Source organism: Manis pentadactyla, chromosome 7, assembly GCF_030020395.1.
Source record: "Manis pentadactyla isolate mManPen7 chromosome 7, mManPen7.hap1, whole genome shotgun sequence".
NCBI classification, from domain to species: domain Eukaryota; kingdom Metazoa; phylum Chordata; class Mammalia; order Pholidota; family Manidae; genus Manis; species Manis pentadactyla.
The window spans coordinates 52,536,579-52,553,309 of NC_080025.1; the positions used below are offsets into that span (position 1 = coordinate 52,536,579).

Here is a 16,731-nt window from a genome sequence, read left to right on the forward strand (position 1 = left end):
TGTTTGCACCCCATGTTCACTCTGGCACTCACCCCCACTATTTAAATCACTGCTTTACTTCTTTGTTTTCCTGATTAGACCATGAGCTCCTCAAGAGCCCAGACCCCATCCTTTTTTCATTCTATAATCTGCAGGGCAAGGACACACATCAGTGGCCAATAATGTTAGTGAAGGAAGGAAAGGGAAGGAAGAAAATGAATTGTTTCCTATTTCTTCCATCATTTCTTCTTCATCCTCACTTCACATCTTCCTATTATTTCTCCCAACTAATAATACATCTCCTTTATCCTTCTCTTCCTTAGTAGGCATCACGGCTTCAGTCTCTCCCTTAAGGCCCTAACTACAGCAAAGATGCTGATCAGGTGTGGGGGCAGCACATGCTTTAGAAGACCATTGCTCCTTAGCACCGCAAGGAAGGGGTTCTAACAGGCCCCAGATTAGTCTCTATTACATCTCTTCTTCTGTGTTTTAGCTGGGGACTTTTAACACGTTTTAGCTGTGCCTCATTTTCCATCTTAGCAGCTGGGTAAACAGGCTTTCAGCAACACCCTGGTAAGCTCAAGAGGAAAGTCTTCCTCTTTTAAATTAAAAAAAAAAAAAAAAAAAAACTTCACTCACAGCCATGGCTGGAGAACAGTTACACCTGAGAGCACTTGAGAACTGGCAGTGGAAAACTCAGCTGATGACAGAAGCATGCAGCTGCCTTCCGGAATGCACCTGAGCGCTCCCAGAGAGTAGCATCAAACTGTATTTAGCAAGAAAAATAGCAAAGTGAGGTAAGTAATTGACATTTCTGGTAGGCACTTTCAAAAATGGCTATGAATTTCACAGAACATTTTTGACTACAGCTAACAGTACTGTATTGTATATTTGAAAGTTGCTAAGAAGAGATCTTAAACGTTCTCATCACAAGAAAAAATGTTTAACTCTGTGAGGTGAAGGATGTTAACTAAACATTGTGCAATCATTTCAATATATACATATTTCAAATTGTTAGGTCTTTTTGCACCTTAAGTTAATACAATATATATGTCAAATCGTTATATTTTACACCTTCACTTAATACAATGTTTAACGTCGATTACAGCTCAATAAAACTAAGGGGAGAAAATGCCTCTTCAGGTTAAATAGAAAATAGAAGTTTCTGAGGAGCAAACTTATGACTCAAAAAAAGTCCTTTATTTCACAAGTTTAAGAAACTACTTAATCATAAAGTCTCTCATAACTTTTAGAACAAAACTTGCCTGCCACCTCCCCCACTCTCTCTGGACCCACCCGCCCCTTCCTCTTGGTCACGGAGCTCCAGGCACTGTCCTTGCTTCTCCTTAAACTCCCAACCTCCCACCACTGCCTAGAAAGCTCCCCCAGGTATCCGCTGGTCTGTTTTATCTCCTTCAGGAATCTGCTCCATGTCACTTTATCAGACAGGCCCTCCCTGATCAGCCTAAATGAAATAGCCAGCCTCACACCCAACTTTCGGGGCTCATTTCCCTTCCCTGCATTATTTTCCACCCACTTTGTTTCATTTACTTCTCTGTCCCCGTTGCTCAATAAATATTTATTGAGTGAATACACAAACATGGCCACAGTACCTTTTCATGGACCACTTCAGGGAGGCAGAATCCTATAGAAAAGGCACAGCCTGTAGAATCCTATTTTTAACAAGCTGTTCACTATGTGTCTACCCTTGAGACTAAACTCGCCACACTTCAGAATTTTCATCTATAAAATGGGAAGAATAATGCTTTCCTGCTAGGTACGTGGCACCAAGTAATGCTGGCTCCTCTCCTTCCTTTCTCCCTGTCTCCTTTTGTGGTTGGGAGCTAAAGTGTCTATGACGGGCAAGTTCTAAGGTCGCCGTGAAAGGAAAGGAGCAATGAACTAAGCAAACCTTTAACAATATCGTTCCCAACAACTGATGCTGATTTTGTTTGTTGGGTAACCAACAGGCTGGATACAGGTGCTAAGGGCACCTTCTTTTCTATAGGTGCTGTCACCTGCCTGAGGACTCACATAGAGACATTCAAGGATGTTTTCATGAAGCTATAGAACTGACCCTGAAACACAGCTATGTTTCAGAATAATGGTAAGTCTGGAGGGAGGTCAAGAGACACCAAATGGAAGTGTGGCTGTTGCAGGGGCTTTTTATTGGGAAAAGGTGGAAAGGAGAGGTCTCATCAAATTGTGAAAGACCGTGGTGTCAGAGTAAAAAGGCCAGATTTAATTCCATAACTAATAGAGGGCCACAAGACATTTTGAATATTGGAGAAAACATACAGATTCATAAAATGAAAATGACAAATTTTAAAACATTCAGAGATTTCTGAAAGCCAAGCACTGAACAGGACTAATGAATCCAGTGGCATTTTTCAGAAAAACAAATGACAAGGTTATAAATCAGAATGAATCACATCCCAGGCTTCCCTGGTCTTCACTGTTTGATCCACCACGGAGAAGAGACTGGGGCCGGAAGAGACTGAAGAGCTGCAGCTACCACAAGAGAGCACCAAAAAATGTCAACATGCTGGCCCAAGAGAGCAGGCAAGCTGGCCTCTGAGAAGCCACAAACCTCTCTGTGGTCTGTGCTCTCACAGTCGGACCTTTGGTGATGTGACCTCCCCTATCAAATTTCCTCTCTTAAGAATACCCCCTAAAGGCAATGTATCACCGAGAAGACAAGTAGTGACTCTCTGGCATCTCACTACACTGATGGACAGTTACTACAATGGGGTATGGGAGGGAATCGATAATATGGGTGAATGTAGCAACCAATTTGTTTTTCCTGTGAAACCTTCATAGGAATGTATGTCAGTGATACCTTAATAAAAAATAAAAAATAAAAAATAAAAGAATACCCCCTAGTCTCTTCCTTGTAGTTTGATTCCTTATTAAGTCTGGACAAAGACATAAATACATTATGGATTCCAAAATGCTGAAATTTCCACTTCTGTATATAAAAGGATAGAAAGAAGAAAGTGACAGATCATTTAATTCACCCCAAAGAGTAAAAACAGAAATTAATCTGTCACAGTTGCCAATAAAAGTCTTTCTGCCACAAAATTCTGTAACAGACTTTAGCAAGGAATAAAAGTTTTTGGACATAGGAAACTAGTAACTTTGTGGTTCCCGAAGTTATGAAAGTGCTGGCAACTAAATAACAAGATGACACTTGTATCTGCCTAGGTTTTGTATTTTTCTTGGGTCCACTCTTCTCACAGCATGGATATGATTTATTTAGACTATCAAAGAGCTTTTTGATAAGGTTCTCACAAGTGCCTATTATTGAAACTTGGTAACCATGGTGTGAAAGGAAAAAGTCATATCAATGGATGAAATGAATTAAAGACTGCTTGAGAGGCAAAGAGGCAAAAGGCAGAAATAAATGGCCAATTCTCATGTGGAGAAAGGTTAATGTTTGAGGGCTTTTAAGCTTTGTGGTAGAATCAGAGTTATATTTAACTAATGACCAGGAAAGGGGAGCACAGTGCTTATTCCCCTATTCTCTGCATATCACCCCACACACAGAGCCCCCATTGACTGAAGGACATTTGACACATGGAGGATATATAGGCACTGTAGAGAAGTGCTTAAAATCCAGGAGAGAGCAAGTAGGTAATGAATATTGACTCACGTAGAGATCCCCAAATACAGAGGGCACAGAAATGAAAATTACATTACAGAACTTTGTATGACTTTGATACACACTACATAAAAATACATAAAAAATAGTATCTTTCAAAAGATAATATATGGGATTTGAACAGAAGTACTTTGCTGGCATGATGAGAGCAAATGTTCCATACTGAAGAACAACTCAGTGGGCATTTAGATCTGCAAAAAACACAAAGCCTATTTCTACAGATTTCACAAATTCAGACATACACAAAAGTGAAACTGATAGGAATCTCAAACTTGAAAAATTGGTACAGGTTTTGGCAAAAGCATAGCCCAACATGAGTGAAATAATTTGGAAATCAAATACCCTAATTATGAGCATTAATCCTTGATGACCCATACCACAATCTGGTATATTCAAAACATCATCATGACAAACTTCAAAACAGAGACTCAGAAAAGCCAGTGAACTCTTTACTTAACTTCCCTTTGTCCCAGTTTACTTACCTGTAAAATGGGAATAACAGAATTTACCTCACAGGATGATTGAAAGAGTTAGATGAAACCAGGTATGTAGAGCATTTTACACAGTAAAGGTAAAAAAATAATGTTAAATTATAATTGTTCTTATTGTTGTCATTAGTACTTAGACTAAACCTGGACACACACCATAGACAAGTGACTTCAAGTCACTGTGATTTTCCTACTTACATCATTGTGATGACTTGATGCCTAATATGAAATATAAAATACTTTCAAACAAGAAAAAATATAGCTTTAAAATAGCTTTCCACTAAGCAATTTTGTGAAATGGCAGGCAATTACAAGTTGATCTAAATAAACCAAAAAAGAACAACACAACACATCAGATAAATGCTAATGACATATTAATTCTTAAATGTTTAAACAGCACATCCAAGCTTACCGTGCAGATAGTATTTTAATAAGCTCTTTTCTATTCTGTACCCGAAGGTGGTTAGTTTTATATTTGGAATCATCAGTCAGTTCAGGCAAATTCAAGATCTAAAAGGGAAAAATAGTTTTAATGTGTAATCACAAGTTTTTCAATTACCTACCTGTGGGTGCTAGAGTTCAGGGCCTACCACTCCCACTCCAAGACCATTTCTTTCTGGTTTTTATACTTCTGAACAAAGGGATATAGGCGGACAGGCTATGCAATTAGGATAGATAATACTATAGGATGGGTTTGTCATTTTATAAGAGGTTTTTCTACATTTAAGCATGAGCCTACATCTGGGAGCACAGAAAAAGAATTGACAGATCCCCACCATAAGTCTTGTGGCTGTATATGAGAATATAGGAAAAGAGTTAGCCGATTCCCACAATAAGTCTTGTCCAAAGGGAGTAAGGAAAGAGCTACAAAATTGGATAAAACTGATTTAATTCTGAGAACCAATATTGTAAGTGTATGTCTGCATTTGCACGGAGCCCATAATCATATATTTTGGAGGTATATTCACTTATTTGTTCCACATGTAAATAAAATCATGTTATCTGTCCCAGTAGTCCTGTTCCAGGATGTTGTACAAGGTGCTAAAATAAAGGAAAAGCATATACATTTGCCCCAAATGCTAACTGTTAAAACAATGTCAAATTAAAAGATAGTCTTCCGATAGAAGTGTCACTATTTTTTCTTTAATATGTCTCCCTGGAGGAATAACAAACAGAAATGCTTTTATATATTTCCTCTTTTACTCTTCCTCAAAAAAGAGAAAACCTATCTTGCAAGTCCCTTTGGACATCTTGCAATTTTAACAAGTCCATAATGAAAGTACCAAGTGAATTTGGAATGGAAAAGAAGTTTTACAAAGAATGTGTGGAGGCAGTGTTTGGCAATTGTGTAGTAAAGTCAAAAGCAGCATTTAGGGGCTAGGGGCAGGCCATGTGGCCTACAGAAAGTTTCACTATCTCTATTAATGAGTTTTCTTTAAATATAAACATTTAATGGTTTTGTTTCTTTCCCACAGTTTAAATAAAATCAATTCATTAATCATCTTACAAAGGAGAGAGAAGTAGAGAAGATTCCCTGGAATAAAAAGAGTGTCTCAATGGTATGATCTCTCTTTTGCATGTTTCACTTATTCATTTCCTTCAGAGATAATAAAGATACCACGACTCTCCCAGATTTTAAAAAGGGACCCTTTCTAAAAACCTCCTTGTCACCAAATGTGATCCCAGAAGTGGCCTCTAGCTTGCCCAGAAGACTTGTCCAGAAATTTGACTCTCCCTCCCTAAGAGTAAGTCACTTAAAGAAAAAGTAAGTGCCCTCACTAAATCACAGGTTAAATTTATAAATCTGGCCTCACCCAGAATATACCATGAACTACCTTAAAACCTACTCAGTGATTGCACTCAGTGGTAACTGGGATGGCCTCTTGGGTCCTTCTCTGATTTTGACTTATTGACCCTCTTTTCTCTTTGCAAGTTGGTGTAAAACAGCGGGTCAAAGTAATTCTCCCTCCGCCTTCAGCCAGCATTGAAAATCTTTCCTCAGAGATTGCTTCAAGGGCTCTGATCATAACCATTGTTTAGGTACTTGAAAAAAAGTGCTGCCTAGGATAAAACGAAACAATGTAAGTGAAAGCAACTTCCCATATTAAGCACTAAATAAATGAGACCTAGTCCAGGTAGACACTATTTTACCTAAAAGAAATAATAAAGCCTGTGTCTGTTCAAAAAGGATGGTAAAGAGGGATGGAGAATGGCTTTGCTCAACCTGCACTTCTTGAGGACATTTCTACTGGATACAGAATTCTGGGTTGACAGTTCTTTCCTTTCAGTTCTATAAACATGTTGTGTCACTTCACCCTGTAGTTTCTGACAAGAAATCGGCAGCCAGCTGGGGGATCACTCCTCCATAGGTAAAACATCATTTTTCTCTGGGTGCTCTCAAAACTTTTTCTTGGTCTTCAGTTTTTAGCAGTAAGATTTTGATAAGTTGGATGTGGAAGTATTTAAGCATATCCTGTTTGGGGGTTGCTGAAACCATTAAATCTATAGGTTTTTACCAAATTTTACTGGATTTGAGGTGTTTTCAACAATTATTTCATATTTTTTGAGTATGTAATCTTTATCCTCTCCTTCTGGGATTATGACTTATATACTAGACTTTTTGTTATTATCCCATAGGTCCCTGGAAATCTGTCATTTCTTTCTTTTAAAAATTTTTGTGGAGGAGACTATCTTTTTTTCATCTCTGTTGTTCAGACTGAATAATTCTATTTATCTAGCTTCACATTCCTTGACTGTTTGCTACCTTTGGCATCTCCCTTGTGCTACTGGGCTCATCCAGTGGAGTGTTCCTTGTCTATTTGGTGCTGGTATTTTTAAGTCCTAGAATTTCCATTTGATCCTTCTTCATGTCTTCTATTTCTTTGCAGCACAATTCTACTTTTCAGTTTATTTCAGCAGTGTCTGTGATGCTTGTTGGAGCATTTTCACCATGGCCGCTTTAAAGTCTGTGAGTTAATTCCAGCATCTGTGTCATTTTAATATGGATGTTGATTGTCTTTTCTCACAGAAGTTCTCGTTCTTCATATGCCAAGTAATTTTGAATCATATTCTGGACATTTTGAATATTATATCACGAGCCTCTGGGTCTTGTTTAAATCCTTCAGAAAATACGTATTGTTACTGTTTTTAGCAAGCAGTTGACCTGGGTAGGTCCAGGCTGCAAGTCGCAACCCACCTTCCGTGTGCTTTGGTTCTAGTGTTGGTTCAGTTCTTAAAGTCTTTGCACTGCTATTCCAGTCTATCCCACCTGTGCCCCCACTTAGTGGTCACGCTGCAGCCTGGGCAGTCATCTATTTGTTAACTCAGTTCTCAACATCTTTGGCATACTGATTAGGATCAGATCAGTGTATGCGCAACTCAGGGGTGAGAGCAGGAGTTCACAAACAACTTCAAAGATCACTTTCTGAAGCTTTCCCTCTCTGCAATCTCTTCCCATTTCCCTGGGGTCTCCTTTAGTTACCCCACTCTCCAGAGCATACTTTCAGGAGAGAGGCCAAGCAGTGGGAGGACAGAAAAAAACAAGAAGGATTCACCCCTCCTTGGGGATCAGAGCTCAGAAATAAAGAGAAGTTATTCCCTTTTTCAGAGTTTTAGTTCCTGCTACTCTGTTCCTGCCACTACAGGTTGTTTGGAGGCCAGGGCATGAGAAAATGGAGAGGAGTTAAAAACAGATTACCACACTCTGTCTGATATAACAGCTAACTTTCATGCTCCTTGCACCAGGAATGAAGGGCATCTCCCAGAGCTCAGCTTTGTTCCCTGGCACCCACTTCTAGGTTCAGGCTCCACTGTGTCCATGCAAAGGCATAACTAGAGGGGAAAACCGGAAAACTTATTGTCAGTTTAGAGGTACTTCAAATTCTGGTTCTTCCCCAATTCTCCTGCTACTATTTACTTTTCAGAATCCTCTTATAGATGACCCATGCATTCTGTCCAGGTTTTATCACTGTGTTCAGTAGAAGAACTAGGGAGAGGGGTGCTTACTCCTTCTTACCCAGTACCAGAATCACCACATGTAATTTTCACAGAGGCCCTTTATTCAGTGCATACTGTGAGCCAGAACTATACTGAGTATTTCATTTATCCAGTCTAACTTGTACAAAACCACACAAGTTATATTTTAATATAGTTACTATACTCTTCATTTTACCATGAGGAAGCCTGTTTAGCAAAGAATTAAGTACCTTGCCAGATGCCACTTGACTTGTTGAGGACTCACAATATGCCTTAGAAATATAGTATAACGTCCTCAGCCCACCTGCCCCAAAATCAACTACAGTGCTTATTAAAACTGAAGTTTCCTATGCCCCACCTCAGACATACTAAGTCAAAATCTTTGGGAATGGGGCTCAAGTAGATTTCCTATGCATGCTAAAGTTGAGAACCAAGACATACTGCCTCCAATAAAAGAAATTTCAGTCTAAATGTCTTTTAAAAGGATGTCTAGTACTTCAGATAGGAATACCCAATAGTGTTGGCATTAATCAGTTTAAAATAGCTTACATATGCTCACATTCCCTACCTTTCTGTATCATGTTAAGGGACAAAACATAGGATTTATTATATGCCAAAGTATACTTTATATGCAGAAGAGTTTCTAAACCCCAAGCCTTGAACCCCAATGCTCTTGTTCTCTAATTTCTAACGATAAGAGATTCCTAATAGGACACCCCCCCGCCCATGACTAAGAAGTATTAGTCAACTAGTATATCACTTTCTATTTTGGAAAAAAATTAGGCCTAAGTAAATTCAATTCATTCATCACAAGGAATACTTCTACATTTCTCCCCAGGTGGAAGAGCTGCCCTGTCTTTCACTGATGGACCTTACTTGGCAAAAGCACAATTTTGACAGGCTCACTGTCAAAAACTGGGGACCTCATCTCCTATAAGGCCAGTCTGAATGACAAGGCCCTAAGTCACGGCCAAATCTGAATAAAAAATATTTAGAAGAAACTCACCATCTATGGAAGTGGAGAAGTTGCAATAAAATAAGGAGACAGATTTTCTTTCAGATGAGAAAGTTTTTAGGACAAGTTGACATGTAAGGACATAATTATGAAAGTTGAAAAAGTGAGATTGCAATGTTTGTTCAAGATGCCTAGAAAATGAAGTAAATAACATTAGAATCCTGTACACATAAAACTGCTTCTGAGGATCTCAAAGAGTTTTATAGACATTGTCTTAATGGCTCACAACAGGGATTACCATTCCTAACTCACATATGGGAGAAACAAGGTCAAGTTTTCCAAGGCTCTCTGATAGTCTCCTTTTTATAAAATGTGTCATAGCACAACATAACAATAAGTCATATTTTAGTACTAAAACTTATGGCAAATAGTCTGCTTTGAAATAGAAATCTTTTTCAAAAGTGTTCTTATGGATATTTATGAGGAAGTTCAAAAGTTTCCAATTGATCAGCAGTAATGAATCAAAAAATAAAAAGAATTCAGTGCAATTATTTTCAACAGAGAAGAATATGTCAACTAGTAATTTCTCCCTCAAACCCATCCCCTTTCTGGAGAGAGAAAACTCCAAAACATATGGCCCAGGAAGAAAATCTGTACTCATTTATAGCAATGAACTAGCTTTTACATCTCTGCAGCTAGAGTACGCAAATGACTTCACAGGCAACAGCTTCCGTATGTTTCATATTTTTAACATTGACCGTTCATAATAAAGATTCTTTGATCCTAGATCAAATGTTTGAATCAATTTTCTCTACACTTATTCAGAATCACCATTATAAAAGTTCCCCTCTTTCCCACCTCAGATGTTCCAGACCTTCCTGCAATCGGAACTATCTCCATTTGTCACCTTCTCCATGGTACTTGCCACCCTTTGCTGTGGTTTTTAGCTGTACTCGTTAACCTCTCATACAGAAGAGGCACAGTAATAAATAATTTTTGTATATAATAAGTTAACTGCAATAAGTAAGTTTCTTCTAAGGAATTCACATGCATCTTTCATAAAACTGAAAGCTTATGCTAGTATGGTTAGTACAAAAAATAAACCTCTCCCAATCAGAGAAAAAATCCTCAACAGGTGAGGCCTCTCCCCTACATGTAACAAAAATAAAAACTTGAAATATATTATATTCCTGGGATTGGAACTGGATAAACTGAACTGAAACCTACACGCTTAAATTTAAAAAAGGATCAAAAGTCTACATAAAGAGTAAAGACATCACATTTTAAAAAGATGTCTAGGCAATGCTAAAAATGCAGAACATCTTCAACATTAAATTAATTTAAATGAACCCAAGGCCTTTTTTTAAAGCTTTTCTGAGGAGCAACATTTTTTAAATTGAAATATAGTTGATACACAGTCTTGCATAGTTTAAAGTATACAACACAGTGGTTCAGCAGTTACCCACATTATTAAATCCTCACCCCAACTACTGTGGTTACTATCTGTCAACATAGGAAGATGTTACAGAATCATTGACTATATTCTCCCTGCTGTACTACTATCCTCGTAATCAGCTTATGTTATGATTGAGAATTTTTGTGCCCCTTTGTCCCCCTCAGCTTCCCCACCCACCCAGCCAGCCCCTCCCCCATGGCACAAAACAGTCACTTCTCAGTGTCTATGAGTCTACTGCTATTTTGTTCATTTCATTTTGTTTTATTTTTCGATTCCACAAATAAGTGAAATCATATGGTATTTGTCCAAGTGGCTTATTTCACTTAGCATAATACCCTCTAGGTCCATCCATGTTGTCACAAATGGCAGGATTTCTTTTTTTATGACTGAATAATATTCCATTGTGCATACATACCACATCTTCTTTATCCATTCATCTATTGATGCTTCCATAATTTGGCTGTTGTATATAATGTGGTGATAAATAGGGGTGCATATAATCTTTTCAAATCAGGGATTTTGTTTTCTTTGGGTAAATTCCTACAAGCGGAATTACTGGGTCATATGGCATTTCTAATTTTAGTTTTTAGAGGCACCTCCATACTGCTTTCCACAGTGGTTGCACCAATTTACATTCCCACCACATCCTCACCAACACTTATTTCCTGTCTTTTGGACAGTAGCCATTCTAACTGGTATGAGGCGATATCTCACTCTGGTTTTAAGATTTACATTTCCCTGATAATTAGTATCTTTTCATGTGCCTGTTGGCCATCTGTGTGTCTTCTTTGGAAAAAATGTTCATGTTCTCTGTCCATTTTTCTAATCAGGTTATTTGTTTTCTTGGTGTTGAGACATATACATTCTTTATATACTTTGGATGTTAACCCTTTATCAGATAAATAGTTTATCAATATATCCTCCCATACTGTAGGATGCCTTTTTGTTCTGCTGATAGTGTCCTTGGCTGTACAGAAGCTTCTTAATCTGATGTAGTCCCATTTGTTCATTTTTTATTTTTGTTTCCCTTACCCAGGGATATGTGTCCAGAAAAAAATTGTTCAAGAGACTTCTTCTTCTAAGAGTTTTATGGTTTCATGTCTTACATTTAGGTCTTTGAACCATTTTGAGTTTACTTTTGTATATGGAGTTAGACAGTAATCCAGTTTCATTCTCTTATGTATAGCTGTCCAATTTTTCCAACACCAGTTATTGAAGAGGCTGTCTTTTTTCCATTGTATATTATATGGTTCCTTTATCATATATTAATTGGCCATATATGCATAGGTTTATATCTGGGCCCTATTCTGTTCCACTGATCTATGGGTCTGTTCTTGTGCCAGTACCATACTGTTTTGATTACTATAGCTTGAAGTCAGGTAGCATAATACCCAAAGCTTTGTTCTTCTTTCTCAGGACGGCATTAGCTTTTTAGTATCTTTATGGTTCCATATGAATTTTATGATTATTGCTCTACTTCATTGAAAAATGCCATTGGTATTTTGATAGGGATTGCATTTAATCTGTAAATTGCTTGGGTCAGTGTGGCCATTTTGACAATATTAGTTCTCCCTACCCATAAGCATGGGATATATTTCCATCTATTTCTGTCTTCTTTAATTTCTTTCATTAGTGTCTTATAGTTTTCAGAATATAGGTCTTTCACCTCCTTGGTTACGTTTATTCCTAGGTAGTTTATTCTTTTTGATGCAGTTGTAAATAGAATTGTTGTCCTGCTTTCTTTTCCTGCTAGTTCATTATTAGTATGTAGGAATGCAACAGATTTCTGTATATTGATTTTGTGTCCTGCAACTTTGCTGAATCCAGTTATTAGTTGTAATAGCTTTTTGGTGGAGTCTTTAAGGTTTTATATAGTATCATGTCATCTGCAAATAGTGACAGTTTAACTTCTTCCTTACCAACTTGGATGCCTTTTATCTCTTTATCTTTTCTGACTGTCAAGGCTAGGACCTCCAGTACTATGTTGAATAAAAGTGGTAAGAGTGGGCATCCTTGTCTTGTTCCTTATCTTAAAGGGAAAGCTTTCAGCTTTTTGCCATTGAGTGTGATGTTAGCTGTGGGTTTGTCATATATGGCCTTTATTATGTTGGGGTACATTCCCTTTACACCCATTTTGTTGAGAGCTTTTATCATGAATGGATGCAGGAACAACGTTTTTAATATAAACTTAACCACATGCTAAAACTTTAAATTTATTCAATCTTTCAAAAAGGAACTCATTAAACAAAGGCTAATTTAAATTTGTTTTAATTTTCTAGTGGTAAATACAATAAACTTAGAAGCAGATTAACCATATTTAGGCCTAACTGATCTCATGTTGTTAGAAAAAAAAAAGAATAGAATAGAAAGAAAGAGGAAGAGAGAAAGATATCCTGATGTTAGAAACCCCTTTAAAATTATTATTTTTCTTTTCCTTTTTGTGTGGACTGGAGACAGGTCATGTTTTAGTTTAATTAAGCCTACTCTGATTCTTCACTTCAAGATATAGCCAGAAACCTCAAAAAATAAGGCAGTCAGAGTACTAATTCAGAGCCTGTCAATAGCAATTGTAACTATGAAAATGGCATTTTTTAGGTGCAACACAAGGAGTTTTGAGTTGATTAGAGACTTAAATAACATTGTTCTAGGCAAAATTGAACATTTCTGGCTTTGTACAAAATAAGTTACTGCATATACCATCCATACATCCCAGTGATTACAGATTACCTTGCACACAGTAGCAAACTGTTGGTTATTTCCTGCTCCAACTACAAGATAGCCATCCTTGGTTTTAAAAGCCTAAAATAAATAAATACATACATAAACATACAATTTTACATTGTGAGAATACTACAAAAGTTGACTTTGATTTCCAAAGCTTCTGTATAGAAAGCTTGCACTAAAGCAATGTTATTAATTAAATATCAGCTAATTAGTATATTTTTCTCTTATATTTGTCTAGTTGTTTCATTTGGGATTTTCAAAGCACTTCCTGGCTCTTCCACTAACTGTTATAAGATCAGGGGGAGAGGGGAGTGGTCTTGAAAAATGAAAATACTCATGCTTGATTATAAGTCATAACATGAAATTCTGTATTATTATAACATGGGTTAATGTTGAATTTCCCCAAATTTCGTTTCCATTTTTCCTTTTAGGGAAAAGAGCAAGAGAGCACATTGTTTTTAACAAAGTATAAGAATAGATGTAAACTTTTGAGCAATTTTCATTTAATAAGTAAAAATTGACACATCTGGATCTCTGGTCCACATGTGGCTTCATGTACCTGAAAATGTCTTTTTCTTTTAGAAGACACATTTATTTGGGCAGCAACAGATGGAAAAGTAACTGATACACCTCCCAGAGTCCTAGGCCCGCTGGAGAACATTTCAGCACTCCCTTCTGCACATCTGATCCCAGCGCAGGGTGGAGGAACCAGACTTTACCCTCAGAAGGCCTCATTCCCACTTGCCTTAAATAAATGAGTTCCTTTAGTTTCCTTCCTTTCTATACAAAACTACTCTGTATCTTCACCTATGCTTTCCTCCCTTACTCCTGCCTCTTGAGAAAAATGACTTCTGTCTTACTTGGCAGGACTTTTTCCAGTGTAGTGACCTTGGTCCCCTCCTCTCACATCCTTCAGGACCCTGCTCAACCACCTTTAATCTCTTCATTTCCACTGGAGCCTATTCTTCTGCCCACATATAGGCTCACGCCTACATTAAAAATATTAATAGCACAAAATTTCCATCAATGCTGGCACTCCTCTCAAGCTATCTTGAAATTTTCCTCCATCTCTAAATGATATAAAAGTTCCACCTACCTACAGTTAGTCACTAACCACCACATTCCAATGTCCCTTGTCATCAGGATTCTCAGCCTGATTATCACTACACTGAACTGTTCTTTCTTGACCTCCATATGATTTGGTACTGTTAAACATCCCCTCGTTCAGGAGCCTGTCTTATCTTGAGGTCAGTCTAGGTTCATCTCCAATCTCTCTGAGCATCTATATTTGGTCTTTCACTTCACTTGCTTCTTATGGTAGCCACTAGCCATATGTGGCTATTAAATTTAAATAAACTAAAATTAGTCAGTCATGAAAGACTACATACTATGGCATGTAACATGTATTTACATGAAATACCCAACATAGGCAAATCCCTGGAGGCAGAAAGACTAGCTGCTTCAGGCTGCCTACTAACAAGTACTACCAGGTTTCTTGTTGGGGTGATAAAAATGTTCCAAAATTCATTGTGTTAATGGCTGGACAACTCTATGAATACACTAAAAACCACTGAATTGTATACTATTTTAAATAGGGAAATTTATGGTATGTGAGTTATAAGATCTCAATAGAGCTGTTATTGAGAGAAATTAAGGTAAAAGTTCAATTCCACAGACACGACAGCTATACATCAAGCATTCAATAGCTGTGTTCATCAGACAAGTAGCTGTCCTATTAACAGCGCAGATAGACAACATCTCCATCATCCTTGAAAAGTTCCGTTGTACAGTACTGGTAGACTGGAGCTGGTAGCCTGTATGTTTTATTTTTCAGACTAAGACTAACATGATATCTTAAGACTGTTCGCAATTAATAAATGGTTGTAAAGTGTTAGTGAATCACTCAGATTATTGCTTCCATATAGCAGAAGTGTGGCTGAAATGGATCTCAAGCAAAACATTGTAATAGGGTTTATTCTATTTACATTTTTGTTCAATTTAGTAATGAATGCTACTAAGAAGATATCACATGAACTATTTAAACACTTATTTTCCCTCTCACACAAGGCAGAAACAGAGATAATGTTATACAGAATGCATTAGTGTTTCTCAAACCACCAAATGGGAATCTGCAACTAAGTTGTGATGAGAGACAAAGAGTAATGTCTCAGCAAACCACTGCTAAGTATAAAGGTGCACCAGCTGTTTCTTTGCTTGCTTTTTTGCAGGGGAAGGGAGATATGGAGAGTGGATAAGTAATGTGAAGTAATGACGTATGTTGCCAAGTAAATGGGAAGAAAAGTTTTCAAAATGTCCTGTCAGTGACATGTTCAATAAGTTTACATTTTTAGGGGTGCTCATTTCCTCTAATTAAGAAAAGCCTGTTCCTTCCTTAAGCCTGAACCATACCCTGAAATATATCTTTACCAATATGCAATTTTAAAAATTATAAAGAGATAGCTAATTAATGATCGTAGGAAAGTAAAGACTGAACAGCAGCTGAGCCATCAGAATACAATTAGACTAAAGATCACCCAATAGATTTATAAGGAGGTAAGACTATGAGTTCTTTAAGTACTTATTTATTCCGTTATTATTGATACAGTGTTTATTTAATAAATATATTTCAAATAGGAACTTTTTCAAAAAATATTATTGTGCTGAAGACTAAATGTTTATGTCCCTCCAAATTCCACATGTTGAAATCCTAACCCTAATATAATGATACGAGGACAAAGAACACAGTCATCCGTAAACCAGGAAGCAGGTCCTCACCAGATACCAACTTTGCCAGTCTTGAATTTGGTATCTGGACTTCCCAGCCTTGAGAACTGTGAGCAATAAAGGCTTGTTGTTTCAGCCGCCCTAGTCTATGGTATTGTGAGAGTAGCCCAAACAAAGAAATTGATACTGTGAAGTGCGGTGCTGTTGTAATAAAAGCCTAATAATGTGGAAGCAGCTTTAAACAGGTTAACAGGTAGAGGTTGGAAGAGATCTGAGGTACATGCTAGACAAAGTCTACCTTGCTATCAACAGACTGTTAAGGGCAACTGTGTTGATAGCTCACAAAGAAAAGAGTATAGAGAAAACCTTAATCTTCTTAGAAAATACCTGAGTAATCCTGAGTACAATATTAGTAGAGATATGGACAGTAAAGGCCATTTGGATTAGGTCTCAGATGGAAATGAGGAATATGATTGGAAACTGGAGGAAAGGTGATCCTTGTTATAAAGTGGCAAAGAACTTGGCTAAACTGTGTTCACATTCTGTGTTTTGTGGAAGTAGAACTTGCAAGTGATGAAATTGGATATTTAGCTAAAGCTATTTCTAAGCAAAAAAAAAAGGTGTGACTTGGCTCCTTCTGTTTATAGTAAAATGTGAAAAAAGAAGTGACTTAAAGATAGAATTGTTAAGCAAAAAGGAAGCAGGAATTAAAGATTTGAAAAATTTTCAGTTTATCCATATTATGAAAAATGAGAAAGCATGGTCAGAA

The 16,731-nt window shown here is 37.3% G+C and overlaps 1 protein-coding gene across 5 annotated transcripts in view; it reads right to left on the reverse strand.

The window, feature by feature from the left end:
- SUGCT (succinyl-CoA:glutarate-CoA transferase) overlaps positions 1 to 16,731 on the reverse strand; it is a 698,665-nt gene that overhangs the window by 396,910 nt on the left and 285,024 nt on the right. For all 5 annotated transcript variants that reach the window (XM_036918914.2, XM_036918912.2, XM_057504387.1 and 2 more), the window contains exons 10-11: positions 13,242 to 13,313; positions 4,541 to 4,638 (exon numbers count right to left, since the gene is read on the reverse strand). In XM_036918914.2, the coding sequence (XP_036774809.1) occupies positions 4,541 to 4,638; positions 13,242 to 13,313 (170 nt within the window). The remainder of the gene's footprint in view (positions 1 to 4,540; positions 4,639 to 13,241; positions 13,314 to 16,731) is intronic.